Raw genomic sequence first — 23,757 nt, forward strand, 5'->3', positions numbered from 1 at the left:
AGACCCTCAAGCCTGAGGCTCCTGGATAAATCCCGACAGGTGCAGCGGTTCTCAAAACATGGCCCAGGGAACCCTTTCTAGGGATCGGCACTTCAAAGCTATTTTCATAACTATAGCAAGACACTACGTGTCTCTTCCACCCTGAGCTCGGTGAGTGTGGCGTGAAGTTGACAGGGTAACAGGGGTCTCCAAATAGAGGAAATACACTGCAAGTGTCAGACATTTTTTATCTCTCCCTTAAGCAGCAGGAGGAAACAAACTACAAGTATCAGATTTTTTTTCCTTCTCTATACAAAATTAAAAGGAGGTTTCTCTTAAAATTCTGTGTTGCCATGATGACACCTGGTTCCACCTGAACTTAACTTTTCTCAAACCTTGAGCTAACCAATGAGTTTTTCTTACGTAAATGTTTTTCTTAAACTATGTTAATGAAACTATATATTTGCTTTGGAATTTGCCTTTCTTCAAAATGGTTCCACCTAAGACTAACTTTTTTCTTTTCTCAAACCTTGGGCTGATAATAGCTCAACAAACCAGTATTCATATCAGTTGTTTTACGGCTGGGGGGAGGATACACCTCAGGCTGTCCTATCTCAAAAATGTGTGTTGTGGGAGAGGGGCCTGGTGAAACTCCCTCAGCCTTGAGGTGTGTCTCTCTTATCTGATTAATACCTTTCTAACAGACATAAAACAGCTTGTTAAAACTAGCAAGGGGGGCGCTCTTTCTGCCCCCTTCTGATGTCTATGTCAGAAGCTTTGTCTATCTCTTTTCTACTTTAATAAAATGGTATTACACAAAAGCCCTGAGCGATCAAGCCTTGTCACTGGGCCCAGGTTAAGTCCCTCTCCTCCGGAGGCCAAGAATCCTGGCGTCTTTCACGGCTCAGCAACAACCTTTCAAAGTTTTCCAGAGGCCATATGACACAGGACACCACACCAGACTAGCGAGAGGCAGACGTCTGCTCTTAGGCCAGGCTCTGCATGTTACACCCAGCAGGTTCATTGCTGCTATTTTAAGTGAGGAAATAAATTTTTTTTTTAGCTTTAGTTCTTAATGCAGTAAACATTGAAAGGTATAACTGATGTAAACCAGAGTTCTTTGGGTCTTCAGTAATTTTTTAGGAATATAATGGAGTTTCCTGACAAAAAAGTGTGAGAATTATCGCCTTTGAGAATCACTGCCAATTTCCAGCAAAACACGGCTTATCTCCAGTCCTTCATTAGAGTTCAGCAAAAATGACTGAAAAGTTCTGAAAGGCATGAATCTATAGTCATGAGATGGGGGGCAGTAGGAGGGAGAAGGCAGCACAGCATAAGGGCAGGGGCTCTCAGGCATGGAGGTGGGTCCTAGGGGGGCAGGGATTTCAGTGTCCCTGTAAAGCTATCCTGCTGGTGTCCAACACTAGCCCAAACCAAAGCACATCTTAGAGGAATTGCAGATCATAGGACTTTTTTTTTTTTTAATCCAAAAGTTTCCAGGAAAATAAAACAAGAACAGATCACATTCAAAGGACTGGAGTAAACATGGCACCAGATTCCTCGACAGAGGCGCTGGAAACCACAGTCGCCACCTTCATGGTCTCAGCCACACGGACCCTTCCTCCAATTAAAGACAGAATACTATAGGCTGCCTTTTCGAGAAAAATGTGAGCTTAAAAAAATGTAGTTTCTGTGAAAAAAAGGGAATTAAAGGGTCCCTATTAAGCCCACCCTGTGCCTTCTCTGCTGTGAAATGTATGTTCTTTGTGAGGGGACCCTTTTAAATTACCGTCTTCCACGAGTGGCTTGTCATCCAAAAGCTTCTTGTCTTCTTCCATCCTGGGGCAAAATCAGCTGCAAAAAGTTTACAAAGTACAGAGATGGATTTAAAAAACATTGAAAAAAAAACTGGATTTCAAAGAATTAACCATTTCTCCTCTAAAAAGACATTAAGAAGATGAAGAGAGGCCACAGAATATGAGAAATTATCTGCAGTACACAGATCTGAGGAAGGTCTCACACCTAGAATATTACAGACATGTAAGGATTAGATCAGCAGAAAAGACGGTCTACAATCAAAGGGGGACCCTCAATGGGTGGGGTGGGGGCAAAGTCGTAGTGCATCAAGACCCACGCCTGGGGGGATCCCCAAATTGAAGGACCACCATAATTGCAGAGGTTCTCCCCAAGGAATGGGGTCCAAGCCCCATGTCAGGCTCCCCATCCTCGGGGTTGGCACCAGGAAGACAGGCCCCTGGACATCTGGCTTTGAAGGTCAGCATGGACTTCCCTTTGGGAGAGGAAGAGGGCTGCGGGAATAGCAACACTGCTCTTAGAGGACTTGCACAAAGTCCCACACACTCGGGGCCCCAAGCAGAAACAGGAAACTGACAGGAGCCTGGGCCAGACCCACTGCTGACCTCAGGAAACCTGGAGAGGCCGGAGGTGCGGGCAGCTCACCCTGGGAACAGGGATGCTGCCGGCAGCTGTTCTTGGGGAGCTGGTTCCAACATTTGGACACAGGGCAGCGAGTGCCACGTCACACTCCTCCCTCCGGCTTATCAGTGCCAAGACCCGGCCCGCACACCAGTGAACTGACACACCTACTCCAGGACCCCCAGGCCCTGCTGCCAGGCCCACCATTGGCTTGACACCAATTCTGGAAGCCCTGGGCCCCAGCCCTGCCCTCCAATGGGCAGATGCCAGACCAGAACTACCACAGCCCTACGCCATGCCATGTCAGAACCCAGCTTGTCCACCTGCAGGCCAACATCAGCTCCAAGACACCTCAGCCAGCCACCCCAGGATCTAGTCCCACTCACCTGCAGGCCAACATCAGTTTGGGACACTTCAGCCCCACCCACCAGTGGCATGTGTACATAAACACACACACACACACACACACACACACATCTGGGCCTCCTTAGTGGCTCAGGTGGTAAAAAATCTGCCTGTGATACAGGAGACTGAGGTTCAATCCCTGGGTCAGAAAGATCCCCTGGAGAAGAGAATGGCCACCCACTTAATAGTCTTGCTTGGAGAATTCCATGAACAGAGGAGCCTGGTGTGCTACAGTCCAAGGAGTTGCAACTGGACAACTAACACACACATATACACACTGCTATATATGAGCCTCATGGTAACCACAAACTAAAAATCTGTAATAGATACACACATATAAAAGAGAAAGGAATCCAGAGAAAACACTAAAGATAGTCATCAAATCATAAGAGAGGAGAACAAAAGAAGAAAAGAACAAAATAGAACTAAAAACACAGCCCTCAAACAACTAACTAAATAGTAAGAAGTACATACCTATCAGTAACTACTTTAAATGCAAATGGACTAAATGCCCTAATTAAAAGACACAGAGTGACTGAATGGGCCCACATATATGCTGCCTCATAGCTCAGCTGGTAAAGAATCTGCCTGCAATGCAGGCACCTCCAGTTCAATTCCTAGGTCGGAAAGATCCCCTGGAGAAGGGACAGGCTACCCACTCCAGTATTCATGGGCTTCCCTGGTGGCTCAGATGGTAAGGAATCTGCCTGCAATGAGAGAGACCTGGGTTCGATCCCTGAGTTGGGACTATCTGGGTTGGGAAGATCCCTGGAGGAGGGTATGGCAACCCACTCCAGTAAAGAGCTTCCCTGGTAACTCAGCTGGTAAAGAAGCCACCTGCAGTGCAGGAGACCCTGGTTCAATTCCTGGGATGGGAAGATTCCCTAAAGAAGGGATAGGCTACCTACTCCAGTATTCTTGGGCTACCATGATGGCTCAGATGGTAAAGAATCCACCTGCAATGCAGGGAGACCTGGGTTTGATCCCTGGGTTGGGAAGATCCCCTGGAGAAGGGAATGGCTACCCACTCAAGTATTCTTGCCTGGAGAATTCCATGGACAGAGGAGCCTGGCAGGCTAGAGTCCATGGGGCCACAAAGAGTTGGACACAACTGAGAGACTTTCACTTCACAAGAGACTCACTTCAGATCTAGAGACACATACAGACTGAAAGACATGATGGGAGAAAGTATTCCATGCAAAATGGAAATGAAAAGAAAGCTGGGTTATCAATAGTTATATCAGACAAAGTAGACCTTAAAACAAAGACTGTTATAAGAAACAAAGAAGGACCTTACATAATGATCGAAGGATCAAACCAAGAAGATTAACAATTGTAAACAAATATGCGCCCAATATAGGAGCCCCTAAAGACATAAAGCAAGTACCAATAGCAACAAACACAAAAGGAGAAACTGATAGTAATACAATAATAGTTAATGTAAGGGGGGACTTTAACGCCCCACTTACATTAATGGACAGGTTGTCCAGACAGAAAATCAATAAGAAAACACTGACCTTAAATGACACATTAGACCAAACGAACTTAATAGATCTATATAAAACATTCCATCCAAAAATAGCACATAATTTCAAGTGTACAAGAAACAGTCTCTAGGGCATATTACAGGATAGGCCACATATCAAGTCTCAACAAATCTAAGAAAATTTAAATCATATCAGGCATCCTTTCTGACCTCACAACTATGTGACTAAAAATCAACTACAAGGAAAAAACCACAGGAAACACAAACACGAGGAGGCTAAACAATACACTACTAAACAACAAATGGATCACTGAAGAAATCAAAGAAGAAATAAAAAATTTCTTCTAGGGACAAATGAAAACAAACCAACAAAATCCAAAATCTGTGGCATTCAGCAAAAGCAGTGATAGGATGTAAGTTTATAGACATACAGGCTTACCTTGGGAAACAAGAGAAATCTCAAATAAACAGCCTAAACACACACCTGAAGCAATTAGAGAAAGAACAAACAAAACCCATTTAGCAGAAGGAAAGAAATCATGAAGATCAGAACAGAAATAAATGAAATAGAGACTTAAAATAAAAAATATCAATGAAACTGAGCTGGTTCTCTGAAAAGATAAACAGAATTGATAAATCTTGAGGCCAACTCATCAAGAGAAAAACAGAGAGGGCTCAAATCTAGAAATCAGAAGTAAAAAAGAAGTTACAACCAGAAATACAAGTCAATGCAACAGAATAGAAAGCCCAGAAATAAAGTCACACATTTATGGTTAATGATGGTGACTGCAGCCATGAAATTAAAAGACACTTGAAAGGAAAGTTATGATCAACCTACATAGCATATTAAAATGCAGAGACATTACTTTGCCAACAAAGGTCCATCTAGTCAAGACTATGGTTTTTCCAGTGGTCATGTATGGATGTTAAGAATTGGACTGTGAAGAAAGCTGAGCGCTGAAGAATTGATGTTTTTGAACTGTGGTGTTGGAGAAGGCTTTTTTTTTTTTGGAGAAGAATTTTTTTCAATTGGAACTAATTCCTTTATTAAATAAGCTTCACTTGGGAGCTGACTGCCAAAGACCTCAGGAGAAAATGCATCTAGCTTTTGCAGAGATCAACACAGTTCAGCAATGCCCAAGCTCCTCTTACAGAGAGGTGAACCTCAGCTTAGAGGAAGGGCTGAGGAGCCTTCCACACTGAAGGTGACATGGAGAAGACATAGTAATCACATGAGAGCCAGTCCAGGAGCAAACCTAGTGCATGGCCACCTGCTGCTTCCCTGTGCCCTGCCAGGAGAGTGCTGCAAAGCAGAGGCATCTGGGTTCCCAAGCGGGCACCAGCAACACCTCCAAGGCAGACCTGAGGAACCTGAGGATGAGGGTCCAAAAGTTAGCCTCCCTGCAGAGGCTAACAGTCTGATCAGGAATAAAAGTAGACGGCAGTGGGGTCGTGGTGTGTGTGTGTTCACACACACGTGTCTGACTCTGCAACCCCATGGACTGTAGCCCACCAGGCTCCTCTGTCCATGGAATTTTCCAGGTAAAAATACTGGAGTGGGTTGCCATTTCCTTCTCCATGGAGAAGACTCTTGAGAGTCCCTTGGACTGCGAGGAGATCCAACCAGTCCATCCTAAAGGAGATCAGTCCTGGGTGTTCATTGGAAGGACTGATGCTGAAGCTGAAACTCCAGTACTTTGGCCACCTCATGCAAAGTTTACACTCATTTGGAAAGACCCTGATGCTGGGAGGGGCTGGGGGCAGGAGGAGAAGGGGTCGACAGAGGATGAGATGGCTGGATGGCATCACCGACTCGATGGATATGAGTTTGGGTGGACTCCGGGAGTTGGTGATGGACAGGGAGGCCTGGTGTGCTGCGATTCATGGTGTAGCAAAGAGTTGGACATGACTGAGCAACTGAACTGAACTGAACTGAATCTACAACAAAGGAGGTAAGAATATACAATGGAGAAAAGACAGTCTCTTCAATAAATGGTTCTGGAAAAACTGAACAGTTACATGCAAAATAATGAAATTAGAACTCTCATACCACACCAAAAAATGAATTAAAAATGGATTAAAGACCTAAATATAAGACTGGATACTATAAAACTCTTAGAGGAAAATACAGGCAGAATACTCTTTGACACAAATTGCAACATCTTTTTTGAACCACCTGCTAGAGTAATGAAAATAAAAACAAAAATAAACAAATAGGACTTAATTGAACTTTAAAGCTTCTGCACAGCACAGAAAAGGAAACCATAAACAAAAAGAAAAGACAGCTCAGAGAATGGGAGAAAATATTTGCAAATGAAGCAACCAAGGAATTCATCTCCAAAATGTACAAACAGCTTATGAAGCACAATATAAAAAGCAAACAACTGGGGAGTGCCCTGACAGTTCAATGGTTAGGATACTGTGCTTCCACTGTAGGGGGCACGGGTTCAATCCCTAGTCGCTTGGTCAGGGAAGTAAGATCCTGCACGCTTGCAGCATGGCCAAAACAACACACACATACACACACAAAACCCCACAAACAAACCCAATAAAAAAATGGGCAGACCTAAATAGACATTTCTCCAAAGAAGAAATACAGATGGCCAACAAACACATGAAAAGATGCTCAACATCACTAATTATTAGAGAAATGAAAATCAAAAACTATATGAGGTATCACCGCACATTGTAAGAATGGCCATCATCAAAAAGCATACAAATGATAAATGCTAGAGAGGGTGTGGAGAAAAGGGAACCCTCCTGCACTGTTGGTGGAAATGTAAATTGGTATAGTCACTATGAAGAATAGTATGGAAGTTCCATAAAAACTGAAAATAGGGCTACCTTGTGATCCAGCAATCTCACTGGTGGGCATCTATCTAGAGAAAACCATAATTTGAAGATACATACATCCCAGTGTTCGTAGCAGCACTATATACAATAGCCAAGACATAGAAGCAACTTAATGGTACAGTGACAGATGAATGGAAAAAGAATATGATGGAATATTACTCAGTCTTTAAAAAAGAATGAAATAATGCCATTTGCAGTGACATGGACCGAGAGACATCCATTCTAAGTGAAGTAAGTCAGAAAAAGATGAATATCATATGATCTCACTTATATGTGGCATCTAAAAAAACACAATACAAATGAAATTATTTACAAAATAGCAACAGACTCACAGACTTTGAAAACAAACTTATGGTTACCAAAGGGGATACATGGCAGGAAGAGATAAAGTAGGAGTTTGGAATTAACATACACACAATCATATATGTAAAATAGACAATTAATAAGGATCTACTATATAGCACAGGGAACTATACTCAATATTCTGTAAAAAATTATATGGGAAAAGAATCTGAAAAAGAATGGATATATGCATATCTGAATCACTTTGCTTTACAACCTGAAACTAACACAACACAGTAAATAAACTATACTTCAACAGAAAAATTAGGGGACTTCCCTGGTGGACCAGTGGTTAAGAATCTGACTTTCAGTGCAAGGAATGTGGGTTCAATCTCTGTCAGGGAACTAAGATTCCACATACTGCTGGGCAACTAAGTCTGAGCACCCCAACTATAGAGCCCACATGCAGGACCCCATGCACCGCAACTAGAGAGAAGCCTGTGTGCCACCATGAAGAGCCTGTGCACTGCAACTAAGACCTGATGCAGCCAAAAATAAATAAGTAAATGAATAATTCTAAAAATTGTAAAATAAAAAAATAAAAAATGTTACAATGGCATCATAGAAATACAAAGCACCATAAGAGATTTCCACAAAAAGCTATTAAAAAAAATACTGCCAACAAACAAAACTCCAGGAGCAGATGGCTTCACGGGTGAATGCTACCAAACATTAAAGAGAAGAGTTAACACTTATCCTTCTCAAACTATTCCAAAAAAATGCAGAGGAAGGAATTCTTCTGAACTCATTCTATGAGGTCAGCATCACCCTAATACTAAAACCAGACAAAGATATACACAAAAATTATGGGTCAGTATCATTGATGAATATAGATGCAAATATCCTCAACAAAATACCAGCAAACTGAATCCAAGATTATTTAAAAGGATCACACACCACGATCAAGCGGGATTTATCCCAGGGATGCAAGGATGTTTCAGTATCTACAAATCAATAAATGTGAATACTCATTAGAAGGACTGATGCTGAAACTGAAGCTCCAATACTTTAGCCATCTGGTGTGAAGGAGCTGACTCACTGGAAAAGACCCAGATGCTGGGCAAGATTGAAGGCAAAAGGAGAAGGGGGCAGCAGAGGATGAGATGGTTAAATAGCATCACTGACTCAATGGACATGAATTTGAGCAAACTCTGGGAGATAGTGAAGGATAGGGAAGCTTGGTGTGCTACAGTCCATGAGGTTGCAGAGTTGGACATGACTTAGCGACTGAACAAAACAACACAGTCAAAGGCTTTAGTGTAGTCAATGAAGCAGATGTAGATATCTTTCTGGAATTCCCTTGCTTTCTCTATAATCCAACAAATGTTGGTAATTTGATCTCTGACTTCTCTGTCTTTTCTAAGCCCAGTTTGTACATCTGGAAGTTCTCAGTTCATATACTGCTGAGGCCTAGCTTGATGGATTTTGAGCATTACCTTGTTAGCAAGCGAAATCAGTGCAGTTGTATGGTAGTCTGAACATTTTTTGGCATTGCTCTTCTTTGGGATTGGAATGAAAAAACTTTTTCAGACCTGTGACCACTGCTGAGTTTTCCCAATCAGCTGACATTTGAGTCAGCTGTCAGTTAAAATGAGTGCAGCATTTTAACAAAATCATCTTTTAGGATTTTAAATAACTCAGCTGGAATTCCATCAGCTCCACCAGCTTTGTTCATAGTAAAGCTTCCTAAGGTCCAGTTGAAGTTACTCTCCAGGATGTCTAGTTCTAGGTGAGTGATCACACCATCATGGTTATCTGGGTCATTAAGATCTTTTTTGTATAGTTCTTCTGTGTATTCTTGCCAATTCTTCTTAATCTCTTCTGCTTCTGTTAAGTCCTTGCCATTTCTGTCCTTTATTGTGCCCATCATTGCATGAAAGTTTCTCTTGATAACTCCAAATTTCTTGAAGAGATATGTAGCCTTTCCTGTTCTACTGTTTTCCTCTATATCTTTGAATTGTTCATTGAAGAAGGCTTTCTTATCTCTCCTTGCTATTCTTTGGAACTCTGAATTCAGATGGGTAAATCTTTCCCTTTCTCTATTGCCTTTTGTTTCTCTTCTTTTCTCAGCAATTTGTAAGGCCTTGCAGACAACCACTTTGCCTTCTTGAACTTCTTTTTCTTTAGGATGATGTTGGTCACTGCCTCCTGTACAATGTTACAAACTTTTGTCCATAGTTTTTCAGGCACTGTGTCTACCATATCTAATCCCTTGAATCTGTTTGTCACCTTCACTGTATGATCATAAGTGATTTGATTTAGGTTATACCCGAATGGCCTAATGGTTTTCCCACTTACTGCAATTTAAGTCTGGATTTTGCGATAAGGAGCTCATGAGCTAAGCCACAGTCAGCTCCAGGTCTTGTGTTCCCTGACTATATAGAGCTTCTCCATCTTCGACTGCAAAGAATATAATCAGTCTGATTTTGGTATTGACCATCTGGTAATGTCCATGTGTAGAGATGTTTCTAGTGTTGTTGGAAAGGGTGTCTGCTATGACCAGTGTGTTCTCCTGACAGAACCTGTTAGCCTTTGCCCTGCTTCATTGTGTACTCCAAGGCCAAATTTGCCTGTTGCTCCAGGTATCTCTTGACTTCCTACTTTGCATCCCAGTCCCCTGTGATGAAAAGAACATCCGGGGAGGAACAAGATGGTGGAGGAGTAGGTGGGTGTGGAGTACATCTCTCTCCATGGATACATCAGGAATACACCTTCAGACACAGAAGTGCTTGCAGAACACCAGCTGAGAGCGGACAGGAGTACCTGACCAGTAGAAAAGAATATATAGAACCATGCAAAACTCGGTAGGAGGAAGGAACTAGGGGGGAAAAACAGGAGTGTTAGTAGGACTGGACCTGCCCTTGGTGGGTGGGAGAACTGAAGAAGGGGTCCAACCCCCACATCGGGGCAATTGTCTGAGTCAGAGGAGAAACATTTATTAAGGCTGAGAGTGAAACAGCTGATCTGTGACAGCCTAAATGGAACGAGAATCAGACAGTACTTGCCGCAGCCATACATATCCCAGACATGGGGGCAGGTCCCCTAGAAGGTGCAGCGCCTGGGAGCTGGGGCTTAGGGATTGTGGAGCAGTCCCAAGGTGAGGCCTGCTATTGACTGCAGAGAGGGCCAAAGGGACGTGAGGGAGAAGACTGTGGTGGGAAATGCCTTTGGAGGAAAGCCAGGCAGCCATGGAAGTAAGGTGATACTGTTGAGTCATGTGTAGGGGGTGGAGCCATTACTCTAGCCTCTTTCTTCCCACAGGCCAGCAAAGGCAGCTGAACAATAGAGAGGCTGTCCAATCAAGCACCTGACGCACCAAACTGCAGAGGAGGACCCCACCCAGGGTACCCCTTTCAGTGCCTAATTCGTGGAACAACAGAGAAGGACCCCAGGCAAGGGATCCCTCTAAGTGCCTGAATGGGCAGGGCTACAGAGAAAGATTAGGCAAAGAGGCCTTCTGATCACCAGCTGCCAGATGCTCAAAAAAAAAAAAAAAAAAAAACTCTGATAGGGCCATAACCCTGCAGCTGAGGCAGTCTGTGTCCCTGCATACTTGGCGCGCCAGGATCCCTGCAACCCAAGCAGCTGTGCCACCTTCTTGCTCAACCCTCACTGGGGCAGAGCTGCTACAGGCAAAAAAAGTCTTACATCTATGCATGCAGGGTTGCTTGGGTTGTGTCCAACTCTTTGCAACCCTGTGGCCTGCTAGGCTTCTCTGTCAGTGGGGTTCTCCAGGCAAGAATACTGGAGTGTACTGTCCAATACTGGTTGCCATACTCTTCTGTCAGAGAATGTTTAACAGGAGGATTCCTGTGTGCTGTCTTCTGTCTCTCATAAATCCTCTGTTCCTTATCAGCTCCTGGTAACAGGAATGAGGGCAACGGCATGCTGCTCCCAGGACTGAGGTCACAGGATGAGACACATGCATGGATTTCCTTCAGTAAACATTCTCCTTACAACAAAACTGCTTAGTCACAACCCTCTTTCTTGAGATATGGATTGTCTTCTGACCTTATGACCACTGTTTATTCCTTGTTCCCTTGATAATGGTTGCTATACATTTGGTTTTCTGATCTTTATCATTGTCAAAAGAAATTCCTTGTACAACAGCGTATATATACTCACAGAAAGATCATTAAAACACCCTTGCTCCACCAGAGACTTGGGTCCCTGTGTCTTTCTTTCTCTCTCTCTCCCTCCAGCTAATTCTCTGGAGTGTGGAAACCTGCCGAGCTCACTCTCCTGCCTGGACTTTCAAGACCTCTTCGAGAGGGTGACCTGTGCCTCTGTGAGTGGTACAAGCCCTGTCCTAGGGCTTTATTGGTTCTCTGCATAAGCCAGAGAATATTAGCTTCTTTCTCTTTCACTTTCTTATCATCAACTCTGGACCACCAGGTTCTGGTCCATTAAAGGACCCCAACACCCTTCTAGAGCACTGTATTTCCTGATGCCCTAGCTGCTAGCTCCCCTGAATGCCTGGTGCTGGCAGAACCTCTGCAACCCAAGCAGCCGCACCACCTCCACACCTGGCTCTCACAGGGACAAACCCAAGTCCTCCAGGGCAGCCTCAGGAGCAAACCCCAGTGGATGACCCACATTCAGAGGTGGAAATAAAACCACAATTGAAACCCAGGGGCACTGTGGCCAAGGAAGAAGACCCAAAACCTTCCTACCAGCTGTACAAGCTTCAGATTAAATCTACACAATCAACTAGGCAGACTCTGTTTCTATTGAATATATGAAAGGACACTGAAAGCTCCTATAAAAGAAAACACATTAGTTATGATAGCTGTGGACATTGGAGGCAAGATCACACAGGAGTAGAACCAGATTAAAGTCTGAGATGCCCCCAAAGAGGATCCAGAGACCAGCACAGTGTTGGGAGAGCATCCCAGGGAGGCAAGATGGACTGTGACTCCCAGTGAAGGAAAGGAAGCTGACAGCGGAAACTCAAGTAAAACACTTATTATTCTTATATTTTGACTTGTTCTGTAGTTTCTTTTGGATTTTTTATCTTTCTTTTCTTTTGTCTTCTGTTGTAGTTGTTGATTTATTAGCACTATGAAATCTAATTAAACTTTTGAGTTTTTTTTCCAGTCACACTTTTTATTGCTGTTATAAACCTCTGCCTCTAAGTTGGCCTTTAACTATAGAGTTCTATGGAGTTCTATAGAGGTTTCCTTTTTTATTTAATTAAAAAAATTTTTAAACCAATTATGACATTTTCTACATTTAGTCTTTCGTTTGCTTTTCCTACTGTTCTTTTCCCCTTGAAGTTAATCTTTAATATATATAAATCTTCTTTATCTACCTCTATTTAACTTTGCATTTCTATTCTTTCTTTTCTTTATTTCTCTCACCATATTTGTTAGTTTTGTTTTCATTGCTTTATTCCCCAGTTGGCACCTTGCTTTAGCTTTGTTTTCCAGTTTGTGCTTTAGTTAGTTTTGCTCTTACCTGGTGGATATCATTTTTGGTTTCCTTTGTTCACCTGGTCAACTATTGCACTTTATTTTTGTTGGACTGTTTTTATTTTGCTTACGGGTGTATATGTATATGTGCATATTTCATTATTTTAATTATTTGCCTGATTTTGTAACTGCCATTTGTCTGGGGTTCATCTTTGGTTTCTCATTTATGGGTATTTGTTCTAATCCCATTTAATGCCTTAATAAACCACCTGTGGAATCTCCTTTCCTGGCCAGAGATCAAGCCCTGAGCCTTTGGAGTGGGAGCACTGACTCCAATACCCTATACAACCAGAGAACTCCTAACTCTAGGGAGTATCAAATAGTGAGAACTCATTCACACAAAGTAAACCACTTGAATACAAGACCTGGCATCACCCAACCATCATCCTGTGCAGGATGCTTCATCCAAACAACAAACAAGACAAAAATACAAACCCAATCATCAGCAGATTACCACCTTACTCAGCTCTGCCCATCAGAGGAAAAAAAAAAACAACAACAGCACAAACCTCACCCTACACAAAGCTTACACAAACCACTGGACCAACCTCAGGAGGGCAGAAACCAAAAGGAAGAAAGAATTCAACCGTGAAGCCTGGGAAAAGGAGACCTCAAACACAATAAGTTAAAAAAAATAATGAAAAGGCACAGAAATACTTCACAACTGAAGGAATAAGCTAGAAACACACAGTCCAAGTAAATGAAGAGGAAATAGGCAAATTACCTGAAAAAGAATTCAGAATAATGATAGTAAAGATGATCAAAAACCTTGAAAATAGAATGGAGAAAGTGCAAGAATCAATTAACAAAGACCTAGAAGAATGAAAGAGTAAACATACACAGACAAACAGCATAATAACTGAAATTAAAAATACTCTAGAAGAGTAGAATAGCAGAATATCTGAAGCAGAAGAACGGATCAGTGAGCTGGAACCCAGAAATAAACTCATGCACCTATGGGTACCTTATTTATGACAAAGGAGGCAAGAATATACAATGGGGAAAAGATAGCCTCTTCAACAAGTGGTGCTGGGAAAATTGGACAGCTACATGTAAAAGAAGGAAATTGGAACACTTCCTAACACACTACACAAAGATAAATTAAAAATGGATTAAAGACCTAAATTTAAGACTAGAAACTATAAAACTCTTAGAGGAAAACACAGGCAGAACACTTGCTGACACAAATCAAAGCAAAATCCTCTATGACCCACCACCTAGAGTAACGGAAATAAAAACAAAAGTAAACAAGCGGGACCTAATGAAACTTAAAAGCTTTTGCACATCAAAGGAAACTACAAACAAGGTGAAAAGACAACCCTCAGAATGGGAAAAGGTAATAGCAAAGGAAACAACTGACAAAGGATTAATTTCCTAAATATATAAGGAGCTCATACAACTCAATACCAGAAAAACAAACAACCCAATCAAAAAGTGGGAAAGAGACCTAAACAGATTCTCCAAAGAAGACCTACAGGTGGCTAACAGCACATGAAAAGATGCTCAATATCACTCATGAGAGAAATGCAAATCAAAACTACAATGAGATATCACCTCAAACTGGTGAGAATGGTCATCATTAAAAAGTCTACAAACAATAAATGCTGGAGAGGGTGTGGAAAAAAACAAACCCTCTTGCACTGTTGGTGGGAATGTAAATTGATACAGCCACTATGGAAGGCGGTATGGAGATTCCTTTAAAAACTAGGAATAAAAGCACCATATGACTCAGCAACCTCACTCCTAGGCATATACCCTGAGGAAACCAAAATTTAAAAAGACACATGTACCCCAATGTTCACTAAAACACTATGTACAATAGATAGAACATGGAAGCAACCTAGATGTCCAGTGACAGATGAATGGATAAAGAATTTGTGGTACATATAAACAATGGAATATTTTCAATCATAAAAAGAAACATTTGAGTCAGTGCTAATGAGGTGGATGAACCTAGAGCCTATTATATAGAGTCAAGTCAGAAAGAGAAAGATAAATATTGTATACTGATACATATATATGGAATCTAAAAAGATGGTACCACAGAATTTATTTTCAGGGCAGCAATGGAGAAACGGACATAGAGAACAGACTTATGGACATGGGGAGAGGGGAGGAGAGGGTTTGATGTATGGAGAGAGTGACATGGAAACTCACATTAGTCAGTCAGTAAGTTCAGTCGCTCAGTCGTGTCCGACTCTTTGCAACCCCATGAATCGCAGCATGCCAGGCCTCCCTGTCCATCACCAACTCCCGGAGTCCACCCAAACCCATGCCCATCGAGTTGGTGATGCCATCCAGCCATCTCATCCTCTGTCGTCCCCTTCTCCTCCTGCCCCCAATCCCTCCCAGCATCAGGGTCTTTCCAAATGAGTAAACTCTTTGCATGAGGTGGCCAAAGTACTGGAGTTTCAGCTTCAGCATCAGTCCTTCCAATGAACACCCAGGACTGATCTCCTTTAGGATGGACTGTTGGATCTCCTCGCAGTCCAAGGGACTCTCAAGAGTCTTCTCCAACACCACAGTTCAAAACCTTCAATTCTTCAGTGCTCAGCTTTCTTCACAGTCCAACTCTCACATCCATACATGGCCGCTGGAAAAACCATAGCCTTGACTAGACAGACCTTTGTTGACCAAGTAATGTCTCTGCTTTTTAATATGCTGTCTAGGTTGGTCATAACTTTCCTTCCAAGGAGTAAGCGTCTTTTAATTTCATGGCTGCAATCACCATCTGCAGTGATTTTGGAGCCCCCAAAAATAAAGTCTGACACTGTTTCCACTGTTTCCCCATCTATTTCCCATGAAGTGATGAGGCCAGAAGCCATGATCTTAGTTTTCTGAATGTTGAGCTTTAAGCCAACTTTTTCACTCTCCTCCCTCACTTTCATCAAGAGGCTTTTTAGTTCCTCTTCACTTTCTGCCATAGGGTGGTGTCATCTGCATATTTGAGGTTATTGATATTTCTCCTGGCAATCTTGATTCCAGCGTGTGCTTCTTCCAGCCCAGCCTTTCTCATGATGGACTCTGCATATAAGTTAAATAAGCAGGGTGACAACATACAGCCTTGACGTACTCCTTTTGCTATTTGGAACCAGTCTGTTGTTCCATGTCCAGTTCTAACTCTTGGTTCCTGACCTGCATACAGGTTTCTCAAGAGGCAGGTCAGGTGGTCTGGTATTCCCATCTCTTTCAGAATTTTCCACAGTTTATTGTGATCCACACAGTCGAAGGCTTTGGCGTAGTCAATAAAGCAGAAATAGATGGTTTTCTGGAACTCTTTCGCTTTTTCGATGATCCAGCGGATATTGGCAATTTGATCTCTGGTTCCTCTGCCTTTTCTAAAACCAGCTTGAACATCTAGAAGTTCACGGTTCACGTATTGCTGAAGCCTGGCTTGAGAATTTTGAGCATTACTTTACTAGTGTATGAGATGAGTGCAATTGTGGGATAGTTTGAAACTTACATTACCATATGTAAAATAGATAGCCAATGGGAATTTGTTCTTTGTCTCAGGGAGCAAACAGGGCTCTGCATCAATCTAGAGGGGTGGGATGGGGAGGAACATAGGAGGGAGGTTCAAGAGGAAGGGGACATAGGTATACCTATGGCTGATTCACGTTGAGGTTTGACAGAAAACCAAAATTCTGTAAAGCAATTATCCTTCAATTAAAAATTATATAAATTAAGAAAATAAATTACTTTTTTATAATACACACACACACATCTGTTTTCGGTGTTAGTTCAAGAAGGTCTTGTAGTTAGTTCTTCATAGAACCGGTCAACTTCAGCTGCTTCTGCTTTGGTGGTTGGAGCATAGACTTGGATTACTGTGATGCTGAATGGTTTACCCTGGAAATGAACTGAGATCATTCTGTTGTTTTTGAGAATGTACCAAAATACAAAAGAGTGTTTTGGACACTTCTTTTGACTAAAGAGGGCTACTCCGTTTCTTCCAAGGGATTCTGGTCTACAGTAGTAGGTATAATGGTCATCTGAATTAAATTCACCCATTCCCATCCATTTTAGTTCACTGATTCCTAAGATGCTGATGTTCACTCTTACCATCTCCTGTTTGACCATGTCCAACTCACCTTGATTTATGGACCTAACATTCCAGGTTCCTATGCAATGTTGTTCTTTATAGAATCAGACTTTACTGTCACTACCAGACACATCTGCAACTGAGCATCATTTCCACTTTGGCCCAGCCGCTTCATTCTTTCTGGAGCTATTAGAAATTGTCCTCCACTCTTCCCCACTAGCATATTGGATATTTTTCAACCTGGGGGGGCCATCTTTTGGTGTTATATCTTTTTGCCTTTTCATAGTGTTAATGGGGTTCTCACAGCAAGAATACTGAAGTGGTTTGCACTTCCACCTCCAGTGGACCACGTTTTGTCAGAACTCTTCACTATCACCACTGGGCCTCCTGGGAAGCCCAATCAGACAAGAAAAAGAAATAAAAGGAATACAAATTGGAGATGAAGAAGTAAAACTGTCACTATTTGCAGATGACATGATACAATACACAGGAAATCCTAAAGAACCCACCAAAAAGTTACTGGAACTCATCAATGAATTCAGTAAAGTTGCAGGATACAAAATTAATACACAGAAACCTGTTGCATTTCTATACACCAACAAACTATCAGAAAGAGAAATGAAGAAAACAATCCCATTTTCAATCACACCAAAAAAAGACCAAAACACCCAGGACTAACTAACTGAGGAAGCAAAACATCTGTAATCAGAAAATTATGAGACACTGAAGAAAGAAATTAAAGATGACACAAACAGATGCAAAGACATACCATGCTCATGGATGGGAAGAGTATTGTTAAAATGACCATACTACCCAAGGCAATCTACAGATTCAGTGCAATCCCTATCGAAATACCAATGGTGTTTTTCACAGAACTAGAATAAAGAATTTTAAAATTTGTATGGTAACTCAAAGACCCCAAATAGCCAAAACAATCTCGAGAAAGAATGAAGCTAGAGGAATCATGCTCCCTGATTTCAAACGTAGTCCAAATCCCCAATAATAAAAACAGTATGGTACTGATACAAAAAAAGACACATAGATCAATGGGATAGAGTCCAGAAAAGAACCACACTTACATGGCAATTAATCTGCAACAAAGGAGGCAAGAATATACAATGATGGAAAGACAGCCTCTTCAACAAATGGTTTTTGGAATACTGAACATCTACATGCAAAAGATTCAAACTGAACTACTTTCCTGTATCATATACAAAAATAAACTCAGAATGGATGAAAGGCTCAAATGTAAGACCTGAAGCCACACAGCTTGTAAAAGAAAGCATAGGCAATAAGCTCTTTGACAATGGACTTAGTGATAATTTTTCAGATTTGTCTCCGCAGGCAAGGGAAACAAAAGCAAAACTAAACAGATGAGACTATCAAACTAAAAAGCTTTTGTATAGTGAAGGACACTATTAACAAAAGGCCAACTACTGAATGGAAGAAGATATTTTCACACAATATCTCTGATAAGGGGTTAATATCCAAAGTATACACAAATTTATACAACTCAACATCAACTGAACAACCTGATTAAAAGATGGGCAGAGGATCTGAACAGACATTTTTCTGAAGAAGATATACAAATTTCAGCAGAACATGGAGAGGAGGGAACCCTCTTGCACTGTTTTTGGGAATGTAAATTGATGCAGTCACTGTGGAGAACAGTATGGAAACTACCACAAAAACTTAAAATAGAATAACCATAAGAACCAGAAATTTCACTCCTGAGTATTTATTGAGGAAAAAAAAACCTAAACACACAGAAAAGACATATGCACCCTTTTCTTTCATTGTACTATCATTTTCAAATAGCCAAGATATGTAAGCAATGTTAAGTGCCCATAAACAGGTGAGAGGATAAAGTAGATGTAGTATATATACATAATGGAATATTACCCAGCCATTTAAAAGAATAAAATATTATAATCTGCAACAATATGAGTGGACTTGGAGGGAATTATGCTAAGTGAAATAAATCAGAAAGAGGAAGACAAACACTAAAATTTCACTTATATGTGGAACCTAAAAAACAAAACAAATGAACAAACAATGCAAAACAGAAACAGAATCATAGATACAGAGAACAAACAGGGGTGGCCGGGGTGGTGGGGTGAGGAGGAGACAAACAGGTGAGAGAGATTGGAAGGCACAAACTTCCTGTGGCAAAATAAATGAGTCACAGGGATGGAATGCACAGTGTGGGGAACAGAGCAGTGACTTCACAGTATCTTTGTGTGTGACCTACTATGTGATCATTTTGAAATGTATAGAAATATAAATTATTATGTCGTGTAACAGGAACTAACACAAGTAGGTCAATTTTACTTCAAAAACAAGCAAATTCATAGAAAAAGAGGTCAGATTTGTGGTTACCAGAGGCAGGAGATTGGGGAAAAGGGAACTGGATGAAGATGGGCAAAAGGTACAAACTCCCAGTTACAGCAGTGGTCCCCAAGCAGTGGGCCATGAACTGGTACCCATCCGTGGCCTGTTAGGAACCAGGCTGCACAGCAGGTGAGTGGTGGAAGAGTAAAATAAGCTTCAGCTGTGTTGACAGCCACTCCCCATCGCTTGCATCCCTCCTGTCTGTGGAAAAATTGTATTCCACAAAACTAGTCCCCGGTGCCAAAAAGGTTAGGGACTGTTGAGTTATAAGATAGGTAAGTACCAATAACATAATTTACAGCATGATAAATATAATTAATGCTGCCATACATTATATATGAAAGTTGTTAAGAGAGTAGATCCTGAGTTACCACAAGGAAAACAGTATTTTCTATTTCTTTAATTTTGTATCTACATGAAATATGGATGTTCACAAAATATGTCATTATCATCATTTTATGACATATAGAAATCAAATCATTATGCTGTGTACCTTAAGCTTACACATGCTGTATTTCAATTATATTCCAATAAAACTGGAAGAATAAAAAGAAATATAGAACTATAAATTCACCTATTTTTTTAAAATAAGAAATAAATTTCTAAATAACCCATGGACCAAAGAAAAAAATCATAATAGAAATTTAAAAATGCTTTCAACTGAGTTATAATGAAAATATCACATATTAAACTGAGTGCAGCCAAGGTGAAGTAAAGTCGCTAAGTTGTGTCCAACTCTTTGCAACCCCATGGAATGTAGCCTACCAGGCTCCTCCGTCCATGAGATTTTCCAGGCAAGAGTACTGGAGTGAGTTGCTAGTTCCTTCTCCAGGGGATATTCCCGACCCAGGGATCTAACCCAGGTCTCCTGCATTGTAGGCAGACGATTTACCATCTGAGCCACCAGGGAATTCAAGGTAGAACTGAGTAAATTTGTAATTCTAAATGTTCATATCAGGAAAGGAGACAGGCTAAAACTTAATGTGCTAAACATCCAACCCAAGGGGTTATAAAAAGAGCTGTGATATAAACCCAAAGAAAGCAGAAAAACAAAAAAGATCAGAAATTAAGGCTGCAAAACAAATATGTGATAAAGATGTTCCTCAAAGCCAGAAGTTTGTACTTTTGGAAGATTTATAAAATTGAAAAATCTCCAATGAAAATGATAAATAAAGGAGGAGAAACAAATCATCCATATTAAGAAGAAAAGGGTCTGTAACCACAGACATGAAAAAAAAAAGTAACAATGTCATCAACAACTCTACAGCAATAAATTTGAAAATTGAGACAATTGACAAATTATTAGAAAAATACTACTAAACAAAATTGTTTTGAGAATAACAACTAGAAAAACAAACTATTAGAAAAAAGTACTAAACAAAGTTGTTTTGAGAACAAAAACTAGAAAACTTAAAAATTCCTATAGGTGTAAAGAAATTCAATCAATAAGCAAACAGGTTCCCTCCAAGAAAACTCTAGGCTCTGAGGCTTCCCTGTCCCATTCTGTGAGATGTCTGAGGTTCAGAAAGTCTTACACATTTTCTTCCGGGAAAGAGAGGCAAAAGGCCCACTCCCTGGCTCATTTCACAAAATCATTCAGCTTTTGCTACCAGAGCCCGACAGTGAAAACAGGGAAAGAAAAATCACAGCCCAGCCTCACTCTCCAGCTGAAGAACTACCAGGCTCAGCCACACACATAGACAGGACGACGCATCACAACCAAGATGGATTTGTTCAGCCTTAGAAACCAGGTCAATTCACCACAGGAACAGATTAGAGAAGAGAAGTGCGTGACCAACTCAGTCCATGCAGAAAATGGCATCAAGGAGAGTGCACATCCCACACATGCTTCTTAAAAACTTAGCAAATTTGCCTTAGAAATGAACTTTTTTAACGTGGTAAGGAATATCTGCCAACAAGGGGTTTTCCTGGTGGTCCCCTTCCACTGCAGGTGGCACAGGTTTGATCCCCACTGGGGGAACTAAGATCCCGCAAGCCACTTGGCAAGACCAAAAAAGCATAATTGTTAAAAGCATTTCCTTTAAGACTGAGAACAAAGCCAGGGTGCTCTCTAAAGCCACTGGGTCTTCCAACAGGAACATGCCGAGAAGAAAGAAACACAAGGCGCAATGAGTAGAAGGGGAAATAGTGGTTAATTTCAGATAATATGACTGTGTATGTAGAAAATCCAAATGAATACAGACATAAACTGTTAATATTATTATTGAGACAATTTAGTAATGTTGCTAGATACAAATTCAATAATAAAAATCAAAGATAGTCCTTATCAGAACAAATAATGAGAATAAGATTTGGAAAACTTATCATTTACAATCACACCAGTAAAACCATAGTTCTTGGGAATAAATACAACAAAAGATGAGTAAGACCCCTGATGAGAAAATGATGAAGCCCATTAGGTAACAATAAACTGAAAGTGTTAGTCGCTCAGCTATGTTCGACTCTGTGCAACCCGATGAACTGCAGCCTGCCAGACTTCTCTATCCATGGGATTTTCCAGGCAAAAATACCAGACAGGATTGTCACTTCCTTCTCCAGGGGATCTTTCCAACCTAGGAATTGAACCTGGGTCTCCTGCATTCCAGGCAGATTCTTTACCAGCTGAGCCAGCAGGGAAGCCCTGGGTAACATTAAATAAGACGTAAATAAAGGTGGCACAGTGGTAAAGAATCTGCCTCCTAATGCAGGAATCACAGGAGATGCAGGTTTGATCCCTGGTTGGGAAGATCCCTTGGAGGATGGAACGGCAACCCACTCCAGTACTCTTGCCTGGGAAATCCCATGGACAGAGGAGCCTGGTGAGCTACAGTCCATGGGGTCACAAAGAGTTGGACACAATTGAGAATGCACACAAATAAAAAATAAATGGAACGAATGACCTGGTTTCATCAACAAACAAAAGTCACTGGGCGATGTGAAAGGGAAGCGGGGCTGTTTTAAATGTAGAGACAAGCCAACCATTTGCAGGGTGGGGGTCTCATTTGAATCCTAAGTCAAGCAAGAAACTGTAAAAGACATTTTTGAGGCAAAGTGTGGAAACAAACACCAGTTAGTATTAGATTTTATTAAGAAATAATGTTAATTTTGTTGGGGTCAATGATGAGTTTGTGGTTATGCTAAAATGAATCTTCATCCGTTAGAATTGTGTACTAAAGTGTTCACAGGTGAAACAGTGTACCTGGGATTTTCCTCAAAACACATCAGCCCAGTGCTAAAATTGAGGAGCAGTAGAAGCAATATGTCCCTTCATAGATCATTGCCTTGTCATGGTGAAGGGGCTTGCATAATTCAATGAAGCTATGAGCCACGCACGGCAGCTGCAATGGTGTAGAAGTGTGGCCGAGAGAAGCTACCCAACGTCCAAGGTCGGGGCAGCGGCTGACAGGAGCTACCCCACGTCCAAGGTCAGGGGCAGCGGCCAAGAGGAGCTACCCCACATCCAAGGTGAGGATCAGAGGCTGCATTTTGCTGGAGCAGCCATGAAGAGATAACCTGACGTCCAAGGTAAGAGAAACCCAAGTAAGACGGTAGGCACTGAGAGAGAGCATCAGAGGGCAGAAAGACCGAAACTACAATCACAGACAACTAGCCAATCTGATCACACAGACCACAGTCTTGTCTAACTCAGTGAAACTAAGCCATGCCATGTGGGGCCACCCAAGACAGACGGGTCATGGTGGAGAGGTCTGAAAGAATGTGGTCCACTGGAGAAGGGAATGGCAAACCACTTCAGTATTCTTGCCTTGAGAATCCCATGAACAGTATGAAAAGGCAAAAAGATAGGACACTGAAAGATGAACTCCCCAGGTCGGTAGGTGCCCAATATGCTACTGGAGATCAGTGGAGAAATAACTCCAGAAAGAATGAAGGGATGGAACCAAAGCAAAAACAACACTCAGCTGTGGATGGGACTGGTGATAGAAGCAAGGTCCAATGCTGTAAAGAGCAATATTGCATAGGAACCTGGAATGTTAGGTCCATGAATTAGGGCAAATTGGAAGTGGTCAAACAGGAGATGACAAGAGTGAACACTGACATTCTAGGAATCAGCAAACTAAGATGGACTGGAATGGGTGAATTTAACTCAGATGACCATTATATCTACTACTGTGGGCAGGAATCCCTTAGAAGAAATGGAGTAGCCATCATAGTCAACAAAAGAGTCCAAAATGCAATACTTGGACGTGATCTCAAAAATGACAGAATGATCTCTGTTCATTTCCAAGGCAAACCATTCAATATCACGGTAATCCAAGTCTATGCCCCAACCAGTAACGCTGAAGAAGCTGAACAGTTCTATGAAGACCTACAAGACCTTCTAGAACTAACAC

The 23,757-nt window shown here is 41.5% G+C and overlaps 1 protein-coding gene across 6 annotated transcripts in view; it reads right to left on the bottom strand.

Moving 5' to 3' along the window:
- Positions 1-23,757, bottom strand: part of CFAP74 (cilia and flagella associated protein 74) — a 99,655-nt gene that overhangs the window by 62,917 nt on the left and 12,981 nt on the right. For all 6 annotated transcript variants that reach the window (XM_070474149.1, XM_020873749.2, XM_020873747.2 and 3 more), the window contains exon 2: positions 1,769-1,833. In XM_070474149.1, coding sequence (XP_070330250.1) covers positions 1,769-1,817 — 49 coding nt within the window. In that variant the 5' untranslated portion in view covers positions 1,818-1,833. The remainder of the gene's footprint in view (positions 1-1,768; positions 1,834-23,757) is intronic.

This window comes from Odocoileus virginianus, chromosome 11 (assembly GCF_023699985.2).
Source record: "Odocoileus virginianus isolate 20LAN1187 ecotype Illinois chromosome 11, Ovbor_1.2, whole genome shotgun sequence".
NCBI classification, from domain to species: Eukaryota; Metazoa; Chordata; class Mammalia; order Artiodactyla; family Cervidae; genus Odocoileus; species Odocoileus virginianus.